This window comes from Triturus cristatus, chromosome 4_1, assembly GCF_964204655.1.
Source record: "Triturus cristatus chromosome 4_1, aTriCri1.1, whole genome shotgun sequence".
Classification (NCBI taxonomy): Eukaryota; Metazoa; Chordata; class Amphibia; order Caudata; family Salamandridae; genus Triturus; species Triturus cristatus.
This window is the reverse complement of record NC_140585.1, coordinates 953930418-953957336: the sequence shown is the minus strand read 5'-3', so window position 1 is coordinate 953957336 and position 26919 is coordinate 953930418. Positions and strand designations below refer to the sequence as shown.

General features: G+C 42.2%; 1 protein-coding gene across 1 annotated transcript in view; it reads left to right on the top strand.

The window, feature by feature from the left end:
- Positions 1–26919, top strand: part of CFAP54 (cilia and flagella associated protein 54) — a 2172274-nt gene that overhangs the window by 1678038 nt on the left and 467317 nt on the right. Inside the window, exons 55-56 of the mRNA XM_085653834.1 lie at positions 6368–6525; positions 20769–20954. Coding sequence (XP_085509960.1) covers positions 6368–6525; positions 20769–20954 — 344 coding nt within the window. The remainder of the gene's footprint in view (positions 1–6367; positions 6526–20768; positions 20955–26919) is intronic.

The following is a 26919-nucleotide window of genomic DNA, read 5'->3' as shown; positions in this document are numbered from 1 at the left end:
ATACTTAAGGTAGTTATTTTTACCTTCTGGAATAGTCTCTGTTGTGGAAGTCAAAGGGGCAAATTCCAAGGCTGAGGCTGTTGATTGTGCCTTCAAGTGGGCTGTGTCAACAGTGAGATCCTGTGAAAGCTGTGATTTTGGTGGCAAAAGCTTCAGTCGAGAGAAAGCTGGATTACAAAGCTGCTGTGGTCGCTTTGTCACCGTAATGGATTTGCTATGTCACACCGGTCCAAGGTTTTACCATCGGACTTGATCCCTTTTTTTGGTTCTCAAAATCCTCCAGTGGAGCAATGCTGGAAACGGTTGCCAGGCTTGGAAAGAGCTCCACACTCCAGCATACCTTCACAGCAAGGGGCCGCTGATCCCGTTGTCATGCACTTCCTAGACTGGTAAGCAAACTCTTAGTAAGGTTTTGTGATGTGTTGACTCCACATGTTCATCCTCCATGGAATAAGTCTGACTGCATCAACACAGCTGATGCCATCTGAGTCTTGCCACTGCAGCATTATGTGCAGCTTTTGTCCATTTCCACTGGAATGATTTCGGCAGTCATCTCATCACAGCTCTTCAAAGACACACTTCTTATCACCCTGCAAGCTACTTTAGCATGGCCTGGCAGCATTCTGCATAAGATGCTACACCTTTGCCCTATGGCATTATTGATGACATACAACGAGAACCAGCTATCCAGGGGGGAAAAAGAACCACAGCTCAAGTTGTTTATAATATTTCAGTCCCTTGAAAAATGCACTCCAGTGAGAAAACCCTCAGTAACTGTGGGAAAATGGATGTGGGCAAGCTAACCATGTCACATTGTTCATAACTCTTGGTGAAACATAACCAGTTGAGGTGGTCCTCCTCACTGCAGCAGGACTCGATCACTCAAAGCAAAGACATGCACTGGGGCACACGAAAAGCCATATCTGCAGTAGGAAGACATGAGAACTTCGAAGTGTTGGCATCCCAGTTGAGTGATTGCAGTTCAGCAAAGGCAGCCGGTTACCTGGAGCACTTTAAGCGGGGTCTCATACACTTTGAATAGGGGCATACCTATCAGTGTGGCGACGGACCCACTGGGGCCCACCTGCCCTCCTTCACCTGCTGTTAACCCGCTGTCTGCACAGATTGTTATCCCTTCACTGGGCCAGCGTGAGCGTCGATGACAGCATCAAGACCATGAGCACAATCCACTCCGGCTGGGCCAGCGTGAGCGTTGATGACACCATCAAGACCATGAGCACAATCCACTCCTGCTCTCCATCAGACCTGGGCCAGCGTGAGCGTCGATGACACCATCAAGACCATGAGCACAATCCACTCCGGCTCTCCGTCAGACCCATTCCCGCACCACGTCTTCAACAAAGCAAGCAGCTCCATCGCACCCTACCTGCGCAAAGTCATCAACCTCTCCCTCAAGACCTTCCCAGAGAGCTGGAAACACGCCGAGATAAACGCCCTAATCAAAAACCTAAGGCAGACCCAAGAGACCTCAAGAACTTCCGGCTCATCTCTCTGCTCCCCTTCCCGTCCAAGGTCATCGAGAAAATCATCAACAGACAGCTAACCCGATACCTAGAAGAATATAGAATCCTGGACCCTTCCCAGTCAGGGTTCCGCAGCAACCACAGCACAGAGACTGCCCTCATCGCCGCCACCGATGACATCAGGACCCTGCTGGACAACAGTGAGACCGCAGCACTCATCCTCCTAGACCTCTCTGCCGCCTTCGACACCGTCTGCCACCACACACTACGCGCACGCCTCCACGCCGCAGGGATCCGAGACAAGGCTCTGGAATGGACAACCTCCTTCCTCTCCGGCAGAACCCATAGCGTCTGCCTCCCCCCATTCTGTTCCAAAGCCTCCGAGATCATCTGCTTCGTACCCCAGGGATCCTCCCATTGCCCGACACTGTTCAACATTTACATGGCCCCGCTCGCACACGTCGCCCAACAGCATGACCTCAACATAATCTTCCACGCCGACGACACTCAACTGATCCTCTCCCTCACCAAGGACCCCATCACCGCCAAAGCCAACCTCCACAAAGGAATGAAGGCCGTCGCCGACTGGATGAAGATCAGCCGTCTGAAGCTGAACTCAGACAAGATGGAGGTCCTCATCCTCGGCTCCAACCCTTCAGCCTGGGACGACTCCTGGTGGCCGACGACACTGGGGGCAGCCCCGACACCCACCGACCAAGCACGCAACCTGGGAATCATCCTCGACTCAACGCTCTCAATGACCAAGCAAGTCAACGCCGTCTCCTCCTCCTGCTTCAACACCCTCCGCATGCTCCGCAAGATCTACATATGGATCCCGACAGATACAAGAAAGACAGTCACCCAGGCCCTCGTCAGCAGTAGACTCGACTACGGAAACGCCCTCTATGCGGGAGCCCCGACCAAGCTCATCAAACGACTACAACACATTCAAAACGCCTCGGCATGACTGATCCTCGACGTACCACGACACGGCCACATCACCCACCACTTGAGAAACCTGCACTGGCTCCCCGTCAACAAGAGGATATCCTTCAAGCTCCTCATCCACGCACACAAAGCACTCCACAAGACCGGTCCAGCCTACCTCAACAGTCGGCTCTCCTTCTACATCCCCAACTGCCAGCTACGCTCCGCCGACCTCTCACTCGCCACCGTCCCGCGCATCCGAAGAACAACCACCGGCGGGAGATCCTTCTCCCACCTCGCCGCCAAGACATGGAACACCCTCCCACTGAGCCTATGACAGACCCAAGACCTGCTGACCTTCAGGAGGATACTCAAGACCTGGCTGTTCAATCAGTAGCGCCCCCCCCCCCCCAGCGCCTTGAGACCCTCGCGGGTATGCAGTGCGCTTTACAAATGATTGATTGATTGATTCACTTGCCTGTGCCCTGCCTTTGTGTTCACTGTATAACGGGTGGCGTAGGGGACGGGGGAGGAGGAAGAACTGCGTGCCATGTGTGAGGAGAGAATGGAGAGATAGTCTGGGGAAAATAGAGATAGATGAAAGAATAAAGAGGTAATGGGGAGAGTTAATGGATACTAGGAGTGGACAGATAAGAAAGGGAAAATAGAAAGAAGGGCAAACGAGCCTGGAGATATAAGAGGACTGGGAGAGTGAAAGATGTTAAGCACCTCGATACAGATGGCTAGCAAGACATGTGGGCGAGCATAACTATGTGAATCAGCCAGATACAGATAGATGCTAAGACGCAGGGGGAGTGGTGAAGAGCAAAGGTGGGAAGAAGCCGTATACTGAGAGATACCGGGATAATGCGACAAGTGGAAGCTGTGCAGCTGGAACGAGAGAAACTGAGGATAGGGGGTGAGAGGGAAAGGTAAAAATAAGCTAGATACAGGAGGATAGTGAGATAAGGGGGTGGGGAGAGCGAACGTCGGAAAGCAACTAGATACAGATGGATAGCAATATACAGGGATGAACATAAGTCTAAAGCAGCTAGCTGCAGATGGATACTGAGTTACTGTGGACCAAAAGGAGCAAAACAGCTAATGCCAAGATACAGAGGGAGTGAGGAGTGCAAAGGGTAGAAAGCCGCTAGCTACAGATAGATAGCGAGGTACAGATGAGAGTAGAGGACAGAGAAAGGTGGGAAGCAGACAAGATGCAGGGGAGAGCAAAAGATATTAAGCAGCTTGATACGTATGGATTCCGAGATACACGGCAGAGAGAACAGTTTAAAGCAGCCTGATACAGAGGATGAATACTGAGAGAAATGGGAGAGTGAAAGATGGAAGCAGCTAGTTACAGATGGATATCGAGATACGTGGGGAAGTGTTCGATAGCAAAAGATGGAAGCAGCTAGATACAGATGGATATCGAGATACGTGGGTGAGTGTTTGATAGCGAAAGATGGAAGCAGCTAGATACAGATGGATATCGAGATACGTGGGTGAGTGTGTGATAGCAAAAGATGGCAGCAGCTAGATACAGATGGATATCGAGATACGTGGGTGAATGTGTGATAGCAAAAGATGGAAGCAGCTAGATACAGATGGATATCGAGATACATGGGTGAGTGTGTGATAGCAAAAGATGGAAGCAGCTAGATACTGATGGATATCGAGATACGTGGGTGAATGTGTGATAGCAAAAGATGGCAGCAGCTAGACTGAAATACCCATATACAGGGGAAAGTGACAGTTGTAAAGATGGAGATACAGATGGATACCAAGGTATTGGAGAGCGTGAAGGAGAGTGGAAAATGTAATGAGGTAGATAAAGATAGGCAACAAAATAAAGGAGAGAGTGGGGAAGAGTTACAGATGTAAAGCTGCTAGTGTAGTGCAGCTGGATACTGATGAATACCACAATATAGGTGATGAAGAGAACGAAACATAATACAGATGGATGCCAAGATCTAGAGGAGAGTGAAAGGTGTTAGGCAGATTCGTTTGGATGAATACCAACATACAGAGGAGATTGGATTGTCTACAGCAGTGAGATACAAATGAATACCAAGATATGAGGAAGATGGAAAGGTGGAAAGTAGCTCAATACAGGTGGATGCAGAGTTACAGGAGAGAGTGAAAGGTGGAAAGCAGTGAGTTACAGATTAATACCAGGGTGCGGGGGGAGTCTGGTGACCGAAAGGTGTGAAGCAGCTAGATACATATGGATACTGAGATACAGGTAAAATGAAATGTGTAAAACAGCTTTATACAGATGAATACCTAAATACAAGGAAGAATGGAAGAAAGTGGAGTGTACAAAAGGGAGAGAAGGAAGGGGAGTATAACAGTACTAGAGTGATACACTAGAAAAGAAAGAGAGATGGAGGGCTAGCTAAAGTGTAGAATGGAAACCATTGGAGAATGGTGGGAGAGGAATGTGGAGAGATACAAGGGGGAAGGAGAGACAGTGAAAGCTGGATAGTAGTGAGATACAGAGGCAGCAAGAGAAAGGTAGGGAGGAGATTTACTAGGAAGGATGTAGAGATACGGAAAGAAAGTAAAGACATACAGGAGACAGACAGAGACAAGAGGCATGCATGAGAATTGGGAGAGGAAACAGTGGGCAATTATAACTATCAGTTGAGAATGAGAGGGCGAGGGAAAGTGGAGAGGGACAAGGAGAGTGGGAGAGTGTGGAAGATAGTGTGGTACAGAGGACAAAGAAGGGCAGGAGGGGCTGTAGATGTTCAGGGAATGATACAGGGGCTCGAAGGAATGAAGAGTTAGAGCAGGAGCATAGCTCATGTGCAACAAGTGAAGCCAGTGCCCATGAATGTGGAGTCATCACTAGGATTTCATTTTGGGCTTTTATGTTCCCTAACCATTGGGATGAGGGGCAATTTTCTTTGCTTTCATTAGGGTCAATGCCAACCTTACTACACAACTGCTTCTGAAGATAGGCCTTTCCCCAGGATGCCTGTTAAGGTGAATGCTTTAGTGATTTCTGATTTAGGGATCCACATTATTTCATGACTACCTGGTTTGAGATGGCATACTATCCGACGGATTGCTAGTGGGTGTAAAGATGGCTTGGGTAGGCGCTGCATGTGTCTCCAATCCTCTCTTATCAATCACTGTGAATGGGTGGTCCTGATGATTCGGTGTTTACCATTTTTAAAAATACATGGTTAGCTATTGATTAAAAAGCTATAGCTAACAAACACATACACTATACCAGAGTAAGCACCTCAAGAGCCAGCCTCTCAAGGGACTTACACACACGGACAAAGCTGCCTCCTCAAAAATACACTATCCTGTCCTTTGTGTAATTCCCTTCACCACCTGAGGCAAATTCAATAGGAAGAAATACCTTAAATAGGATTGCATACATGTTCAAGACTAGCGTTTACAACTCACTCAGATGCCATGTGAAGTATACAGGTGGGAAATGGGCAGCAGCCCGCTTTCAGAACTTTTAGAACTAATACCCTCATTCACAGACCCCTCTAGGAAGTTAGTTCATCATTGTAAATTTGTAATATTTTCTTGTTCATTCCCCACCCTTGATTGCTGTGATTGATTGTGTGTTATTGCCTATATGGTTTTACTCTACCTCTTCTAGTCTCCTGTTTATTTTTGTAACGTTCTATTTTGTACCATTTCTCTCATGTAACGTAACTGGTTCTATTGTACAGCACTCTGACACCTTCGGGTAAAGTCTGCGCTATATAAAAATGCATTAAATAAATAAATACCTCTCAGACTGATGAAATATTGACTCAAAAGATCACGTCTCACAGTACGTGACACTATGGTGTGTTCAGTTTCTTGGATTTGCTCTTCATAAATATTTAGGTAACACCACAACACAAATTATGTTACACCGTGTTCTAAATGTTTTCATACACTTTAATAAATGTTAATTTTACTTTGTGTTTTTGTTTTTCAAGAAGAGAAATTGTTAGACTGCTGTAGCTTGATAAACGAAGGGATAATAGAAGCTGAAACCTTCGGAGACATTGAGATGCTGGCTGAAATGATGCTGCACGCTGCATTACTTGACCTGCAGGACGGATGGTCGAAGAGGGGCATCAAGCTACTTCTCAAGGTTTGAAAACGCTCGAGCTGTGCCCTATCAATTTGTTAAAGTCTTTCCAATGTTCTGGTTTATTTTCTGTTTAATTTAGGTAACTGTGATAGTGCCCAGCACTGTTGCATACCAGATAACACAGACGACAGTGCAGCATTTTGCTGCAGGTGATTTCAGTATTTTGGTTGAGGAAACTATTCTTGAATTTACAAATTAGATTAAAAATGGCAGTGATAGTAATGCCCCTGAGTTAAGCCGCAAAATAAGGTCTCGTTCAACGTATACACCATGTTTCGATGCTGAACTAAGAGATGCTAAGTTATGGCTTTACCAACTGGAAAGGAACTTGTTCAGGGACTAGTGCAATGGAAAAAGAGCAATGTATAAAGAAGGCATGACGAAGTATCAGAATTTACTACTTGATACTATGTCTGCCTACTTCAGCACTCGCATAAATGAAGCCAACAATAATCAAAAGGAGACCTTCAAAATATTGAAAGAACTCTCCTGCCCTAATTGAGCCTTACTGTTTTTAGAGGTTTCCCAAGAATTTTGCAATACCCTTAATTCGTACTTTGTTGACTAAATCCAGCCAATTAAATAGGGTATCTTGGATAACCCATCCTTCATCCAGATTGAGCTGGTTGATGATAACACTTACTCCCTTTCTGCGTTGCCCACTATACAAGAAGCAAATCTCCACGTCCTCATTACGAAAGTTAAATCTGGTTCCCCTGCAAACACATGCCCCCTCAGCTATCGTTCTTCAACAATCTGAAGTAATTACGGAGAAACATCATGAGCTGCTGAACAAGTCTTTGCTCCAGGGTGTAGAAACTGGGTAATGATCCTAAAACATTGAAATGTTTTCGCCTATTTCTCTCTTGCCTTACCCAGCAAAAGTCCTGGATGCACATATTGCTCAGGCCCTGTGTAACTATCTTCAATCTTCCAATTTCTTAGACCCTTTACAAACCAGGTTTTGCCCTCATCACAGCACGGAATCATTGATGTTCTCAGCAATTGACGATCTTACGGTGGATACTGATGCAGGCAGGATTAAGGCACTGGTGTAGTCGGATTTGTCTGACGCTTTTGATACAGTGGCCATTCCATCTTGATTGGCCAGCTGAGGGCGGCAGGATTTATGGGGAAAGCTTTGGCATGGCTTATTTGATCTTGAAGGAACGCACTTCAGTGGATCATCTCGGCTGGTTCACTTCACTCTCAATGCTGGTTAAGTGTGATGTGCCTCGGGGCTCTTCCCTTCCTCTCACCTCTTCAATATTAACACACCTTTGACTTTCTTTGATCGAATGTAAAACTCTATAACTATGTTGATGATTCCCAACTTCTTATCTGCCTAGGCGGTTAATTAGCTACATATCAAGAGTTCCAGGTGACTATGAAATTAATCTGGAACTGGGTGGGAAGAAACCAACTGAAGCTCAATGCCGAATAAACTGAAATGGTGGTCTTGCATAACCTCATGGATATCTGGGCATAGAGCTATTGGCCATCTGAGTTGGGAATTTCTTGTGTACCTAAGTTTTCGGCAAAACTGCATGAGAGAAGTAGTGGATAGTCACCTTTCCTTGGTACCCCAGGTAGGGAAAGTGACAGCAAACATATTTATCTGTTAAAGTCTTTCAGGAAATTTGCACCACTACTTTCCACAGAAGCATTTAAAACTGTCATCTCTGCGACAGTAAATCCCTGGCTGGACTACATTAACTCAGTTTACTTGGGGTTATCAGCAACCTCCACCTTAAGATTACAGGTGATCTAGAATGAGGGCACATGTCTCATCTGTAAGCTCTCCAGGACCACTCATATAATGCCCATGCTGAAAAAACTCCACTGGCTGCCTATCAAGCACAGAGTTCAGTTTAAGGGTTGTTGCATTATATTTAAAGCCTTAAGCAATGTGGCTTCACACTATGAGCCTGATTCACAAAGGTAAACATTCATGTTTGTGTAAATTTAAGATTGTTTGCTAGTTACAAAGGTATTTTCCGAGTAGTATCATTATGACTGCAGGGTCTCCACAAATAAAAATATATGACTGCCCTATCTTTTTATGTGTGGAGACACCACAGTCGTAAATATACTACTCATAAAATACCTCTGTAACTAGCATACTGTCTTACTTTACATTCCCAAATAAAAGAATTTTAGATTTACATGTCTCCACCCCCTGAAACAGGGGATGGAGTCAGATTTACTTGTGTAAATGTACTACTGCCAAAAAGGATCAGTAGTAATTTCAGAACAACACATGGCCCAACACTAATACTGCAACATCATTCCATACAAAATAATGGAGGTAGGGACTTAAAATAACACCCATCGAAAAAATAAATACGTTATTTAAAATAGTTACACATATAAATAATTTTAAATTAATGTTGTAAAATTATCTAAAATTGAAATCATTTGTATGGTACTCCACTCATTTAATGACTTTTTTAAATTGAATAATTAAGGTAATATTCATTTTTATTAAAATAAAATTACATTATTTTTAAATAATTCTATACACCACTTTAAATAATTAATAGTACATAATAAAAATGTAATATTTTACTATAGGTGGGAATATGTTTTTGAAATTAAACTTAAAAAACGAATTGAAATTTAATACAATCAAATTCACTCAATTTTAAATTTTAAATAATTGTATTAATGTTGTAGCATTTTTATCATGATCTACATTTAAAATAAATATACAAAATGAATTTAGAATAATAATGACCCTAAAAGATTTTTTACTATGTTTTTGAATAAGAATAATTTATTGATTTATTAAAAGGAACGTCCCAATACACATTAATACAATAAAAAGTGTTAGATATCGAACAAAGTGTTGACATAACAATGAATACATTAATTTACCCACCCCTCCTGGAACCTAAAAAGTTAATTGCTTGCCTGGTCATCCGATCTCGATATTTTACTTTCTCACCCCCCAATTTCCGTTTCCCCAAGTCGAAGTCACTATATAAAAATAAGAACGAGTATGTGATCTAGCCCTTTTCAGTGCTAATGCCCTTTGAAGCATTACTAATATCCCAGTGTAGTCCGTTATCAATAAGGTCCCTTCATCATTGTATCATTGCAAATGATTCAAATTAATCCTTCATAGGAAACAGGTAGTCCGCCTAAGACACAGATCCTCTATTAGCCAGAATAGCAAATATTGCTCCATGAATAAAGTGGTTTGTGCTCCATTTATCAGCAAACCCTTAACATTCCTTTCCCTGCAAGATCAAATCCCCAAAAGTTATTGGTGCCATGATGCAACTGGAGGCTATTAGTTTGACTTTACTCCAGTTTCCTCTGAACCCTTAACATGCCTTTTGGGTTGTGATTGCTTCTTTAATAAACTTTAAAAACAGCCCTAATAACTGACTAGATTTACCTAATAAGCAGTATAAAACAGCTGCCATGGCTGTCCTCACATTTAAGACTTGGAACATTGGTTGGAGCCATAAATGCCTCAGGGTGTTTAGGCCTTCACAACTGCAGGTCATGTGAATTAGAGACTCTTTCGCTTAATCACACATCTATATCACATATTGTTTTCACACTTCTTTTGACCATACCCGTAGCCCCTTAGTAAAATAAGGCCGAAGCGCCTTCTTATAAGCAAATATTTTGAGTGGCTGGAAAAAGACTTGTTCAAATACTTTGGGAGAACTCCCGGGGAATAGACATCTACTGCCCACTTACCATGGGCTTTGGCTTTGAAATCCCAAAGATCCTGCTCCCCTGACATGTTTGTGGATTTCATTTATAATGTTGCTGTTGTTTTATTTGGTAGGTTGTTACATATTAGCTAGTCTGCGCTCAGAACACCAATGGAGGTTGCCAGTAAGGAGCCCCACACTGAACCTGGCTCCTGGAATTTCTCCAAAACAAGTTGTTTCATTGTGCTGCTTGCCACCATTTTCAATTTTTGGCAGTACAAAACAAATTTCACCATCATTCCTGTGTCCTGTTATAATTGCTTAAATTCCAGTCTAATCTGGCTGGTGGAATCAGGGAGAGCGAATAAGCGGCAATACCAAATGCATTGTTGGTTGTCTAGCCATTCATAAAGCTGGTCCTTAAACACCATTGCTCCATACAAAATTGTTGTCATTAGCGTGCTTGCAACCACCGCTAGTAGGGCATTGCTGTCTTGGCAGGCAAGATTCCTCTTAAGTTGCCCTATCCTGCACATCAGGTACTTAGCTGTCGTTTTCAAGCTGCCTAACTGAGTATTTTTGCCACTTCTTTCTTCGGGCATCACACCAAGGTATTTAAAACGTGCTACTTTTCCCATATGTGAGCTTCCAATAAGCCAGGCCCCTTTTTTTTATCAAATGTCTACTAAAGATCATTGTTTTTGTCTTTGTTGAAATGATGATAATGTCAGGCAAGAGCACCATGTGACCTCTAAAGTCCCACTTGGGTGCAGTCTAATTGAACCATATAACCTGCGTATTATAACATTTGTATTCTCCTCTTCGCAAGGCAAGGCAGGCAGTTCCTGAGGACAGCCAAATTCCTTTCCCTATCTGCCATACATAGGTATAAAAGCAGAGGGGCAAGGCTACAGCCTTGTGTTAGTCCTTTATTTGTGTAGATCTTTTCCAAAGTCGCCTAGTTGGCTGATAATCTGACTTTTACCCATCTGTTACAAAACAGTAACTTCAGTAGCTGAGGCGCAATCTCCCAATTGCTTAGCTTAGCCCAAGCCCGCCTCTTAAAATATCATCAAATGCATTTGTAAAATCAATTAAGGCAGCTTTAAGAGGTCGAGCTTTGGGAAGCAGGGCATCATCTATTATGCAGGCCAGGGCCAGCAGATTATCTTCACTATTACAATGCCTCTGAAAACAAGTCTGAAACCATGGGATCAGTTGCTTCTCTTTAGCCCAGGTTTCCAAATCATTGGTCAGTAATCTTCCAAAGCACTTCCCTTCCACATCCAACAGTGGCATCATTGTATAATTTGCAGGGGACAATCTGCTTCCCTTCTTATGCATTGGCACCAGAATAGAACCCTTTCAACTATCTGGGAATATACTTGATGAGTAACATTCTGAGAAGAGGGAGTGAAGAATGGGCATCCAAAAGCCTGGATCACATTTTAAAAGGTTTACTGGTAGGCCATTTGGGCCTGGAGCACCTGGTGCTCTCATCTTCCTTAGTGCCTTTCTCACCTGTATTCCATTGGGCCATACGTTATCTCTGGGCGATACCTGTGACTTTCTTATGACTGCCATTTCTGCTAATAAACTCGTCACATCTGCAGGGCAAGAGGTTTGTGAATGATTTGTCGCCTTGCGATAATCTCAACTGATTGACTGCTGCTAGTTCTACATGCTTGTTTGGCTTCCTGCTTTCTGGTGCCAGCAAAGTTAACCCTGGTGTTGCGTGATACAATTACTTTATATGAACAAACCACTGCTTTGGGGAGATGTTACAACCCCTGTGATTTTTCTTTTGTGCAAGCTTATTTACTAAGCCCCAAAATGTCCTATTTTATGTTTGAAAAGCTTTATTAGCAAATTAGTTACAAAATAAAGACATCAGCAATATATAAAGAGAATTCAAAGTTGACAGCATAGCAACAAAACTGGCTGACATCTAGAAGAAAAGAGTAAAAGCAGTTTGTGGGAATTATATAAGGTGAAAGCAAGGGGAAAAGGATAAAGGAGGACAGAAAGGGAGAAAGAAGGGGGAGGAGAGGGGGTGTTGATACTATAGTACAAGAGATAAAACAGAGAGCAAACAGATTAAATTAAATACTGTAAATGAGTAAATATAAATTGTCCAATAAGTAAATATATAACTAAGTTTAACATGGTAAATAATGAAGAACAGAAATAAAATCATTCAAGGCGGTTTGAAGTATTATATACAACAATTCGGTCTAGATATGTAGTTAGGGGCAACCAAAAGAGATCCCTATACATGATTGGTTTGCAAGAGGAGGCAAACGCAACATCAAGTCTATAAAAATGACTTGTATTGAAAGTTTTGTGAGAGTTTCCCAGTTAAAGGAGATCTATTGAAAGGCCAAAACAGGCATTAGGTCAAAAAGGCCATGGTCATGTGGAAAGAGATCTAAAGAGTCAAAAAGGCTTCCAGCAAAGAGGAGAGGTATAGAATAAGGAATGGAAATTGTAAACTGCCGAGAAATGTAAGACCAAACCTTTTCCCAAAATTCGGAGACTGAAGGACAAAGGAAGAAAAGGTGAAGGAAGTCAGCATTAGAAGAACCACAAGTCCAACAGTTAGAGTCAGTAGAGGAAGAAAAGGGTGCTAGGGAAGCAGGGGTAAGATAGAGTCTGTGGTAAAAGAAAAACATAGATTGGGTAAGAGATGCAGAGCGAGAGATTTTTAAAGACCTAGACCAGAGTTTATCTCAGAAAATGATAGACCAATCACATCCTAGATCAGATTCCCAAGAAGTTTCCAGTTTGGATTTAGCGCGATCTGGATTGGGAGCTGAAAAGAATCTGTATATAAGGGAGCCTTTGGGGAGAGTAAGAAGTATTTTGAGAAGAGGATTTTGGATATTATATGAAGATGAAAGGGGAAGGGAATAATAAACATCAAGAATAAGCACCATAAGAGTTGTAAACCTCTGTAAAAAGGAGCAAGGACAATGAAATAAGGATTGAAAGTGGGGAAAGGAGCAAGGTGAGATTCCATCAAAAAGTTGCTTAACCCATAAAATACCCCTTAATCTCCACGCTTTCCAAAATATGGGTCTATTGTTGAGGAGGATAAGTGAATTGTGCCAAATAGGACAGTCTAAGAAGGATTCACGGGAAATGGTAGTGGGGTGTACCAAAGGTTTCAAGAGGGAACAGGTATGTCTAAATAGGGGTAGGCAAGTATAAGAAGTTTTAGCAGAAAAACATCTAACTTCTTTGAAGGAAAAGGGTAGTAATAAGATTCGTTCAATGTCGAGCTAAAGAGAGGTAAAGGGGGAGGCATCCGAACGAAGCCATCTTGAGGCATGACGCAAGGAGAAGGACTTATGGTAGAGGCGAAAATCCGGGAAATTCACACCACCATTAGATTTTGACTTCCGAAGGGAAGATAAAGCAATTCTGGATTTTTTATTCAGCCAGAGAAATCTAGAGAGACACAAATCAAAACGTTTAAAATAGATAGAGGGGATGTGAACGGGGAGCATGGAAAGGATATAAATTAAAATTGGGGCAATCATCATCTTGATCGAATCCAACCGACCCCACCAGGAAAGAAAAAGAGGGTTCCAAGAGGAGAGTGATTTCTCAATTTGAAATAGAGCAGCAGATATATTCAGTTTAATGGAAGAGGTAATGGAATTGGAGAACCATATGCCTAGATATATAATTTTTGAGTAATTCCAAGCAAATCCAGTGGAGGAGAAGAAATGTGGAAGACACATTTTGTGAGAAGGAGAATCTCGGTCTTGTCCGAATTGATCTTGTAGCCAGAAACGTGCGAAAAGGAATTAAACTCAAGAAGTAAAGGGGGGATAGATGTTTCAGGAGCAGAAATAAATAAAAGAATATCGCCTGCATACGCAGAGAGTTTCAATTGATGATCATCATAGGGGAAACCAGTAATAGAATCATTATTACGGATGGAAGTCAGAAAGGGTTCGAGGGCTAGAACGAAGAGAAGGGGAGATAAGGGACAACCTTGACGAACGCCACATTGGAGAGGAAAAGAAGATGAAACATGACCATTAACCAAGACCGAGGCTTTAGGGGCAGAGTACAACAGGGAAATAAGTGATATGAATTTAGGACCGAAACCATGCCAGCACAACGATGAAAACAAAAAGGACCAGTCTACTCTCTCAAAAGCTTTCTCTGCGTCAACAGAAATAGCAGCCAGAGGAATAGAAAGAGAGGAGACTTTATTTAAGATGTTAAGAAAGAGACGAGAGTTATCAGAAGTGAGTCTACCCTTAATAAAACCACATTGTTCTTTACCAATAAGATGGGGCATGATAGGATCTAGATGCAGAGCAAGCAATTTATAGTCAACATTAACTAAAGAGATCGGGCGATAATTTTTACAAAATTGAGCATCACGACCATCTTTAGGAATGAGGCAGATAGTCGCCTCTTGAAAGATGCCCTCTGCCTTACCAGCTGAATAAAATGAGTTGAAAAGTATTAAGAGTTTAGGAAGTAATAAGTCAGAAAAATGGAGGTAGAATTCAACAGAAAAACCATCTGGTCCAGGGGTTTTCCCTTTAGTAAGGGTAGTTAAAGCTTTGGAATGCTCATCAAGAGATAGATCGTTTTCAAGGTCAAGAAGATTAAGATGAGAAGTAGAGGGGGAAGGGAGTTTATCAAGATAGGACTGAATGATGGAAGGAGTGGGAGGAGATTCTGGTGTGTAGAGGGTTTGATAGAAAAGTTTAAATTCATTAAGTATTTCCTGATCTTTATATAGAAGAGAATTGTCGGAGGAATAAATCGAATCAATAAGCGTACGCTCTTTACGCTTTGTAAGGTAGTTTGCTAAAAGTTTTCCTGCTTTATTACGACCTCCATAATAATGAGCACTGCTCCGGAGAAGTTTTGAAGAAGCATTGTCAGTAGAAGTTTTGTTAAACTCAAGTTTGGCTCATATCAATTCTGGTGAAATGGAATTTTGTGAGGATGTATAAAATTCATGTTTCAAAAGTTTAATATGAGCTAATACAATTTTCCGTTTCTGAAGGAACCGTTTTTTTCTCTTAGAAACAAAGTCAATAATAAAACCTTGCGCAGTAGCTTTAAAAGAATCCCAAATAATATGAGGGGAGATGTTAGAGTCTCAATTAAGAAGAAAGAATTCATTAACAAAGGAACGAAAAGAGGAGGAGAATGAAGGGTTGGTTAGAAGAGAATTGTTGAAGCGCCTTCGGGAAGATTTTGGATGTGGAGGGAGTAAATCAAGATCAGTTACAATTGGAGCGTGAGCAGAAAAAACTATAGGTTCAATAGAGGAGGAGAGTAAATTTTGAGATAAAGATTGAGAAAGAAAAATGTAGTCTAGACGAGAAAGGGAAGCATGAGGAGTAGAGAAAAAAGAATAGTCAAGAGTATCAGGATGAGAAAGTCGCTAAGAGTCAATGAGATGTGTCTATGAAATGGTGTCAAGAAAGTGTTTGTGAGATTTATTGGGAATAAAACGGACTGTAGACTTGCGGTCCAGAAAAGGGTCTACAATTTGGTGGCAGTCACCACCTAGAATAAACAAATCATCTCGAAATTGAATACATTTTTGCATAATCAAAGGCCAGAAAGAACAATCAGGCTGTGTAGGACCATAAATATTGAAAACTGTTAAGGGGACAGAATTAATTAACAGTTTAGCTAATACCCATCTACCTTCTGTATAATTTTCTTGCGATAAGAATTTACACTTCAATTTTTTATGACATAAAATGACAACACCATTTCTTTTATTTGTAGATGGAGAAAATAAAACCGTACCCACCCAGCTTAAGTGATTCAGCTTCTGTAAGGTGGGTTTCCTGTAAGAGGACAATATCAGGATTGTAAGTAGCAAGGTGAGAAAGGATTCTCTGTCTTTTGATAGGACTGATAATTCCAAGAGATTACTCTGAACGTAAAGACATTAAAAAATTTGAAGAAACAGAGTTTGCAATAATAGGAACATCAACAATAATAACAACGAGTGAAAGATAAAAAGAATAGAGGAGGAAAAGGGAAAAAGCGAGGAAGGAGAAGGAACAGTTGAGAAACTCATACGGAAAATGAGAGAAAGTGAACATGGTAAGAAAAAAGATAAGTATGACCAGTAGAAGAGAGATAAAGGGAAGGAGAAGAGGGAAAGGGAAACAGAGAGAAAATGCAATAAGAGACAGTACATATCCAAGAAGGATGACTGAAGATACCTACCTGAGGGAGACAAAAAACAGATAGTGGGGCAGGGACAACACACTACAAGATGAACTACCTGAACCTTGGAAGTCCAACGGCACCGGGACGAGGGAGAAAGAAGAGGGACCATACGAGTTGAGGAGACAGAAACAAATCTGTATGAATAAAATGAGAGAGACAATTAACATTAAAATAAAATATAGAGAAAGATATAACCAGCTAGTATATAACAAGAAATATGCTAAACATGAAAAATATACTGTGCATAAGAAACATCGAAAAACATCAGAGAATAAAACTATTACTTAAGAAACAGAGCCATTAAGAAGATATCAACGGGAACAATGTCATAGAGAAAGGATTAGAATCTCAACCATTAGAAGAGGTAGAGATTTCCTTAACATTAGTAGTATGAATACGAATACAATTCTTAAGTTCTGCTGGATCCTGAAAAGTCCACGTTTGGTTCTGATATGTCACTTTGAAGATGTATGGGTGAAACAAACCATATTTAGCTCCAATAGTGTGTAGAGGAGGACGAAGATTCAGGAATTATTTCCTTCTGGAGGCTGTAGCATTGGAGAGGTCTTGAGATAAAAACGCCCTCTGACCAAGCCAGGAAAGATGCTTTTTAGACCTAGCTGCAGAGAGAACTGAGAGTAAGTCAGTGAACTTCAGAAAGAGAATGATGACACCACGCAGCTTAACTGGAGCTGTTGAAAGAGGCGGACGAGGGCCTAGCCTATGAGCTCTTTGAATGCTGAATGAAGTAGTAGAAGGCTAGAAGGCATATCAAGGAGTTTCGGAAGAAAGGAGGAGAAGAAAGCGACAGGGTCATCACCTTCCAGAGACTCAGGCAGGCCATAAATACGTAAATTGTTCCTCCTATTTCTATTTTCTAAATCCTCCGTGTGCTGTTGAAGGCTGTTGACTATTTTTTCTAAAGAAGAGATTCGCTGAGAATTGTCGTGTATCACTGAAACTTGCTGCTCCATTGAAGACACTCTACTTTCCATTGAATACCATTTATCTTCGAGAAATTGCATCTTGTTATTGGTTTCTTCCACAAACGTGCGCAAAGCGCGTATCTTCTCCAAGAGTAACTCCAAAGAGATGGGAGAGGGAAGCTTGTCAGGAGATGGAGGATCATGTTTCAAACATTTCGGTGTGGAGGTAGACGGAGAGGATTTATTTGAGGTATACTGTGATGATGAGGCACTGCGATTAGAATTTACTCCAGCCATGTACAATGCAGTAGAGGAGGAGGCTGGTGTAGATAAAGATGGAGGATTCACCAACGGGCTATGATGTGATGAGACAAAAACAAACTTTGGTTTGTGCAGTTTTCCCATAAGTAACTGTCTCACAGAAAGTAGGGTGGCATGAGTTGTGTGAACCTCCTCAGCACATAATATAAGAACTGGAATGGAAAATGCTGCCCACTCACTAAAAGATCACTTACTGAAAGATCAGGGGTGCAGCCTCAGTGATGAAGAAAAAGGGCGAAGAATGTCAATCCTGTCACATAAAGCCAGATAGTGTTGCAAGGTATTTAGTTAACAGTCGGTAACTTGGTAGGAAACCGTATAAACCGCAGTGCGCGCTTTATTCCACAAAGGTATATGAGCAGAAGATAATGCTCATACATTTAATGCCAGAGTTCATGAGAGAATTAGTGACCATAAGTGAAAAATCTGGAAAATTATGAAGGGAAGTTCCAAACAAAAGAAAATGGCGGGCATTCTGAGGAGAAAGACGTAGGAAAAAAGCTGTTCAGCATACCTTGGTGAATGAAGACCAAAGTTCCTTGTTGTAGCAGAATAATGCCCCCATAATATCAATTTCAAAACGCACATCGTTTTCACTTTGACCGCACTGTGAAGCTTGAAAGGGGACTCTCGAGCGTGTGAAATGAAACTCATTCAAAAGATGGCGGCCGCGCTGAAGTAAATGCGTCTGGGATGGAAAGGAAGTGAAGCGCAATGCGCCTCAGCCGGAAAGTTGCTTCATTGGAGTCCGGACCTGCTCCGGTGAAGATTGCTCTCAATACCGCCGTTAGTAGAGACGTAGAGCACGCCTACCAGACAAGAACAGGTCCCGGTACGGCGGAGCAGCTCCGTCAGGCGGCCATCTACAGCACCATCGAAGCCACGCCCCCCCCAAAATGTCCTTTAATCCATTAGTTTGAGTGCTGCGTGAAGTTTAGCCCAATTCAGCTCCTCGGTGGTCCATTTATCGGCCCCTTTCTGTTCTCTGTGTGCTTGCCTCAGGATGTTTTCGAAGGTTGATACACTTTTTTTTACTTTTCCCTATACCTTAAGATAGGGACTACATATGCTTACATCATAATAGTCACTCATGCATTAATCCTTGCATTCAGTCACTCATTAGCCATACACACAATCACTTATCCTTGCATTATTCATCTTTATAGCCACCCATTTTTAGCATTCACCAACTTACCTCTTCATTGTACCGCATACTAATTTATCAAACAATGAAGAGACGCTTTCAGTTCAGCTAGAACTACTGGCTTTGCTGCTAGTTTGTCAGAGGTTTGAGAGTGCATTAAATACTGTGTAACTACTAGTCAGAATGAGAGATGTGAAGTGCTTTCAGTAGAGGGAGACTGGAAGTGTGTTAGAGTAGTGCTATCAGTAGGATCAACTTGCTACTTTGTCAGGAGCCTGAGTGCTGCAAGTAGTGTATGACTAAAAGACTGTGAGGGGTATGAAAGTGCAGCTGCTATTAGGTGATTGTTACTTTGTGTGGGAGTACTATCTGTGGTGCTTAACTTGTATGTGAGGGTTGTAAGATTGTTTCTGGTAGTGTGTTACTGGTACTGATGGAGGGGTGTGCTGGTGCATCTGCTAGAGACTTCTTACTACAGATTCCTCACATTTTGAATGTACCCAGGCATCACACTGGATCCGAAACCTTTGCATATCTATTCCCTCCAGTGTCTGCAGGTGGCTTTGTATGATTTGTGCTACCTTGTACCACTCTGCCTTGTGCGGACCTGACGTCGGAACCTGTATATATATATATATATATATATGTCACCTACTGGCGCTGGCATCAGTTTCTGTATTTCTGTGCCAACTAGTGTGGTTCTAGAACTTCAACTGTCATTGACAGATTTGAGATTCTTTTGACATTTTCTGTACAGTATGCAGAATTTTCACCTAAACCAGTAGGATTTAAACTGTGTGTGACCTGCACCCGATAGATGTCGTTTATAGATGCGCATGACAGTTGCCTCTGGTGTCTTGGTTCCGGCCATGATTCAAAATCATGTGTGTCATATGCCAAGATGAAAAGGAAGGCTATCCGTGAACGCGAGGCCAAGCTAGTCATGATGGAGATATGGAAATGGAAGACCCATTTCTGTTCGCAGGTCTACAGTGTGGCGGTTCTGGTCGAGGGCGAGGACTCGCTCTCGTTCCTGAGGTCGTTCTTGTGATTAAACCTCCATCCAAGTAAGTTGAAGAGGAGACATAAGAAGCTTAAGAAGTCCAATCATGCCTCTCCAGGATCGTGTCGCTCGTACCACTTGGAGTCACGCAATAAACCTTGCACTTGTAGGTATCTAAGCCGTTCCCCTCTTATGGTGTGTGACTGCTAAGTTGTGAAGAGTATGAGAGTGCTATTTGTGTTTAGACTAGAGTGTTTTTCTTTTCCACTCTGAAGTAACTACAATACAAAAATTCTTAATGAATTGCACTTCATGCCATGTACATTATCCCATTGTGAGATAAAAGTGCATTCATATACCCAAGATGTGGCCACGAACCTGCAGATGATATTAATGTGTTTGTTGAGTGTGTACATTTGGTTCACTGCTGGATTAAAGTTGACCGAAGTGTCTCTGCTCTTCTCAATCAAGAGTTGTCTCCTACAAACCGGAGTATTTGCTGGGTACTGATGATGCACACACCCCTTGTGAACGTGCAGCATATGTCTTTGTGATCATCACTCTTGCACGTTTAACTATTACTCTTGAGTGGATTGAAAATAAGGGTCGCATATATGTGTGATGGGGAAGCTATGGTATTGTTTTGGACTCGAAGCTGCTGTCTTGCGTGCTAAAGGCCAGTATGGCAGTTAGCAACATGAATGATAAAACATGGAACCCACTCCCTAAGTGTAGAAAATATATCCCTAGTGTTCTGCGATTTATCAAAATGAATATGTTAGAGTTCTGTGCTTACTGCTCCACAAATTTTAAATATGTTCACCTGCATTTTGTGTATGTGTTTGTGTTCTGCCATTTTGCTCCCCAACACCGCCACCCTTAAAAAGCAGATAAGACAGTGGCAATTCTACTATATCAGTAATAACACGTGTGTTTGTGCATTCTTGCAGGCTGTTATTAATTTGCTCGAAGAGAAGCCGTGTATGTCCCCCGTGGCAACTTTAACTCTTGTTCAGAGCATGATTCTGCTGGCCGACATAGCAAAAACAGAATCGGAGGAGAACGAAGGATACTTTGCTGATGCCGAGGGACAGTTGAACACATTCATTCACGCTCAGAAACTTATCTACGACCACGTACGTGTATAATTCAGTATTCTAGCTTGCTGGATTTCGAAAAGATTGCAATCCTGGGGTCCTCATTTCCAGTGCATCGGTGACCTCACTAATGTAATTTGTTTTGATGGAATGGTAAACAGAACTCTATATGGTTTCATCATCTTAATCCACAGCTGTGTGTGTGTCAGAGAATATAATACAAGTTAAATATTACACACACTTTATGTATTACATACAGGATACATATTAAGATTATGATTTATTATGTGTGGGTATAAAACAAAGGAATATCAAATAAGGTTATTTCTAGAAGACTGTTCTAACCATTAATGACGCCAATATGACGTATTGCGTATATAAAGTGACACGTCTCATAGATTAAAACATTGTTTTAGACTCTACAAAGAGCTCATAATATGCAAAATGGAAATCTATAACATAAGCATTAAAGGCTAAGTTTGCACTTTAAAAACAAACTAATCATAAAGATTTAGCAGATAAATAAATAGGAGGAAATGAAATATGATATGAATGTATTTTAATTAGATATACCTCCTCGTTTAATACAGTCCAACACTTAAGGTTGTCTCCCTCAACCTAATGACTGCTCGTCCAATCAGGTGCAAAGGGTTAATCTGTAAGGCTGCGCCTTCTGTAATCTCCTTCCCCTCCATGTTAGCCTGGAAGATCATTAACTGCAGTCGAGTAGTAGATTGACATTCATCAATTGCCATCAGTCTGTGGCTTTTGTCAAAAAGTAAGAACAATGTATGTATGTATGTACGTACATATGTATGTATGTATGTGGTATTTCTATAGCACGAATATAACCGGAAGGCAGCGGAGGCAAGCATAAGTCAACAAGCCAAATGAGAACAGATGCTTTGTGAACAGTTAATGCATTAGAATGTAAGGTTCTTTAAAAATGTGCAACTTCAACTCTTTCCTAAATTGGAGCACTGTTGGCGAGGTCCTGATAGATTTGGGGATTGTGAGAGATTGGGTTGTTGGTTGAGTTTGGTGTTGTACCCAGCCACAAGCCCTGTCATGGTAAGCCACAAAAGTCACTAAATTCACCTGTGTTTGCCCCTCTGGTAGCTTGGCACAAAAGCAGTCAGGCTTAATTTAGAGGCAATGTGTAAAGTTTATATGCAGCACGCAAACAGTAATAAAGTGGCAATACAACACAAGAAAAATTAGTAGAACGGTAGTTATGAATTAATAAAGTTTACGTTTAAAAACTAGCTCCTCAAAAGATTAAAGTGCCAACCATGTATATCTGGCAACAATAGGGGTTCTGGCTCCAACGCAGTAAGGCTGCGCCAATACAAGAGTCAACAAAAAAATGCCAGTACTGCACTTCAATTCAATAGTTTCTGCTAATTGAGTAACAATCCTCAATTCGGAAAGACCAATCTTTTAGTCTGGTTTCTTATGAACATTTCTTTTTATTTTGGATTTTATTCCTAAAGTTTTTTTCTATTTTTGTTGGACCTTCTTTAAACAAAAATTATTTCACAACAAATAGAGACTTGAAAGGTATATACAAAAACATCCAATATATACAAAGACATCAAAAAATGTCACAACTCACATATAATGTATATCACTTTGCAAAATATTTAGTGGACACATTAAACATTCAAAGGACAACATTAAGTGCACTTAGAGACATGAACATACAAGACTGGACAAATTGACGACACATTAACAAATATAGCCTGTTCAGAAACAAGTGTAAACGCCCTGTGTTAAATAAAGTTTTTTGAGAACAGGTGCGGATACTAGTGATTAGTACAAGATTTGTTTGTTCATATTTTCATATAATAGACCATCAGATAATTCAATTTTTAAGTTGTAATCCTGGGGAGATTGGTCTATTTGAGAGAACGGAGGTAAAGAGAACAGGGGTCGACGCGTTTCGAATCCCTTATGTAGCAGGGATTCTCATCAGGACCGTGAAGATTCAATCTACAGAAAAAATAATAAAAACATTCTGTCAGTCATACTCACAACACTCGACTTCAATCAATCACGCACACTCTCAGATCATACCTGTATTTATGATTCAGTGGTCGGTCTCCCAACTAAGTGTCTAATCGTGTAGCTGTAATGTTAAGAATTCAATGGGCATAATTAGTGTTGGTTAAGAGCTCGATTACACCCGCCCCACTAAGCCGGTCATTTTAAATATGAGCATCTGCGTGCCTTTTTTCGCCAAAGTAAATAGGACATTTCTTCTTTTCTTCATTACAGAATTGTTTGAAGAAACTGACAACAAGTAACTGACCACGCGGTCATACCGCATCTCTATGTAAGTACCCAGATTAACGAACGTCATCATTGTTTCCCTTTTACTGGCTAACCAACACTAATTATGCCCATTGAATTCTTAACATTACAGCTACACGATTAGACACTTAGTTGGGAGACCGACCACTGAATCATAAATACAGGTATGATCTGAGAGTGTGCGTGATTGATTGAAGTCGAGTGTTGTGAGTATGACTGACAGAATGTTTTTATTATTTTTTCTGTAGATTGAATCTTCACGGTCCTGATGAGAATCCCTGCTACATAAGGGATTCGAAACGCGTCGACCCCTGTTCTCTTTACCTCCGTTCTCTCAAATAGACCAATCTCCCCAGGATTACAACTTAAAAATTGAATTATCTGATGGTCTATTATATGAAAATATGAACAAACAAATCTTGTACTAATCACTAGTATCCGCACCTGTTCTCAAAAAACTTTATTTAACACAGGGCGTTTACACTTGTTTCTGAACAGGCTATATTTGTTAATGTGTCGTCAATTTGTCCAGTCTTGTATGTTCATGTCTCTAAGTGCACTTAATGTTGTCCTTTGAATGTTTAATGTGTCCACTAAATATTTTGCAAAGTGATATACATTATATGTGAGTTGTGACATTTTTTGATGTCTTTGTATATATTGGATGTTTTTGTATATACCTTTCAAGTCTCTATTTGTTGTGAAATAATTTTTGTTTAAAGAAGGTCCAACAAAAATAGAAAAAAACTTTAGGAATAAAATCCAAAATAAAAAGAAATGTTCATAAGAAACCAGACTAAAAGATTGGTCTTTCCGAATTGAGGATTGTTACTCAATTAGCAGAAACTATTGAATTGAAGTGCAGTACTGGCATTTTTTTGTTGACTCTCGAACCATGTATATCTGGCAAGACCGGGTCAAAGTAAAAAAATATATAGCTGACCACGATGGAACACAAGTCAAATACAAGAAGACGAATGGGTCTGGTTGGCACTTACCTTCAGACTTATATGAAATTCCAGCAAAAAGTGTCTAGAGAAAGTAGAGGTTCAGCCGGGCAAGGCTGCAGGCGGTGTCCGAGGAGGAGGCGGCGTCGTCGTTGGGATCTCTGGACGAGGTTGTAGTGAAGATTTCCATGTTCAGACATAGTCTCTTTGTTGAAGTCGAAAATCTTTAGCGGGACTAGGCTGGAGGCTGTAGCCGACGAGGGTTCCATGAGGCCGGATACCCCTTCTGCTAAGGACCGCTAAACAGGATTTGCTGCTGTAAAGAAGAACTTAGCTGGAACTGCTGCAAAGTCAGGCCTACCATCGCTGCACCTTGGATGGATAGATGAGCAGGTTGGCCCCGGTCTTCTCTTGGTTCTCAGAGCAGTTTTTGCCAAAAATTTACTAAGCCCCGAGTTTTGGATTTGGTTATCTGGGCACCTCTAGCACCACTCACAACGGCCAGGACTGGGTAGGCACTACTTGGAGGGTTAAAACTCACTCAGGCTGGGTCCAGGTGTGGGTTCAAGATGACTGGGGCCCTTTCTGTCCCTGGGCCTCTGATCAGGATGCCAGTTAACTAGTCCTTGGAGTCACTCTGATAGTCCTAGGTTCAAGAAGTAAAACTGGGATCAAGCAGCAGAGGAGGCCTCTGAGGGTTCAAGGCAGGCTTCGGGCAGCAGAGCAGTCATTCCAGGTGCAGCAAAGCAGTCTTCTGCAATGCACAGCAGGCCACAGAAGACGGTAACCCTCTGATAGTCCTTCCACAGGTCCAGAAAGTGAACTGAAGAGTGGGTCTGAGAATACTATTTTTATACCTAGTGCCTTCTTTGAAGTAGGAGACATTTATAGAGATTTCAATTTTACGTGCTTGAAGTGTCCTTCCTCCCATTACCTGGTTGCATCCTGGTTGTAGGCACATTGCACTGGTGTCAAGTCCTTTGTGTGAATTCAGGACACAGCCAATGGATTTGCAAGTGGGGCTGTGCACAGCTCCGCCCCCCCATCCTGACACACCTAATCCCTCTATTGTGTGGTTGTATGAGAGTAATAAACAAAGTCCAACTCCCAACTACACCCAGTCATGTGACCCAGGAACAGGCTGCAGGCACCATTTTGCTAGGGTAGGAAACTGCCAACTTTCTGAATGTAAAAACAACAATTGATGGACAGAATGCAGAACAATGTCATACATTCACCCCAGTACAGAGATCTGGGCCTAAATCCATCGTTTTTTTGCTCACCATGCCGTTCCAGTTTGAACCCAGCCATATGCAAATCAGTCTTGACCCTGTGCCTCATGGGAACAGTCCAGTCCGAACTGCCAAGCCAGGTCCTCCCTGGACTGGAAACAAGCATCCTAGGACCGGTTTCGGGGTTTCACTCCTCTTCAGCCAGGATAGCTTGATTCCAGTGGCATGGAGAGCAAGGGACCCACGTCTGGGCATACCCTTCCCACTCCGGGTGACAAATGCAAAAACAACAATTGATGGACAGAATGCAGAACAATGTCATACATTCACCCCAGTACAGAGATCTGGGCCTAAATCCATCGTTTTTTTGCTCACCATGCCGTTCCAGTTTGAACCCAGCCATATGCAAATCAGTCTTGACCCTGTGCCTCATGTGAACAGTCCAGTCCGAACTGCCAAGCCAGGTCCTCCCTGGACTGGAAACAAGCATCCTAGGACCGGTTTCGGGGTTTCACCCCTCTTCAGCCAGGATAGCTTGATTCCAGTGGCATGGAGAGCAAGGGACCCACGTCTGGGCATACCCTTCCCACTCCGGGTGACAAATGCAAAAACAACAATTGATGGACAGAATGCAGAACAATGTCATACATTCACCCCAGTACAGAGATCTGGGCCAAAATCCATCGTTTTTTTGCTCACCATGCCGTTCCAGTTTGAACCCAGCCATATGCAAATCAGTCTTGACCCTGTGCCTCATGGGAACAGTCCAGTCCGAACTGCCAAGCCAGGTCCTCCCTGGACTGGAAACAAGCATCCTAGGACCGGTTTCGGGGTTTCACCCCTCTTCAGCCAGGATAGCTTGATTCCAGTGGCATGGAGAGCAAGGGACCCACGTCTGGGCATACCCTTCCCACTCCGGGTGACAAATGCAAAAACAACAATTGATGGACAGAATGCAGAACAATGTCATACATTCACCCCAGTACAGAGATCTGGGCCTAAATCCCTCGTTTTTTTGCTCACCATGCCGTTCCAGTTTGAACCCAGCCATATGCAAATCAGCCTTGACCCTGTGCCTCATGGGAACAGTCCAGTCCGAACTGCCAAGCCAGGTTCTCCCTGGACTGGAAACAAGCATCCTAGGACCGGTTTCGGGGTTTCACCCCTCTTCAGCCAGGATAGCTTGATTCCAGTGGCATGGAGAGCAAGGGACCCACGTCTGGGCATACCCTTCCCACTCGGGGTGACAAATGCAAAAACAACAATTGATGGACAGAATGCAGAACAATGTCATACATTCACCCCAGTACAGAGATCTGGGCCTAAATCCATCGTTTTTTTGCTCACCATGCCGTTCCAGTTTGAACCCAGCCATATGCAAATCAGTCTTGACCCTGTGCCTCATGGGAACAGTCCAGTCTGAACTGCCAAGCCAGGTCCTCCCTGGACTGGAAACAAGCATCCTAGGACCGGTTTCGGGGTTTCACCCCTCTTCAGCCAGGATAGCTTGAT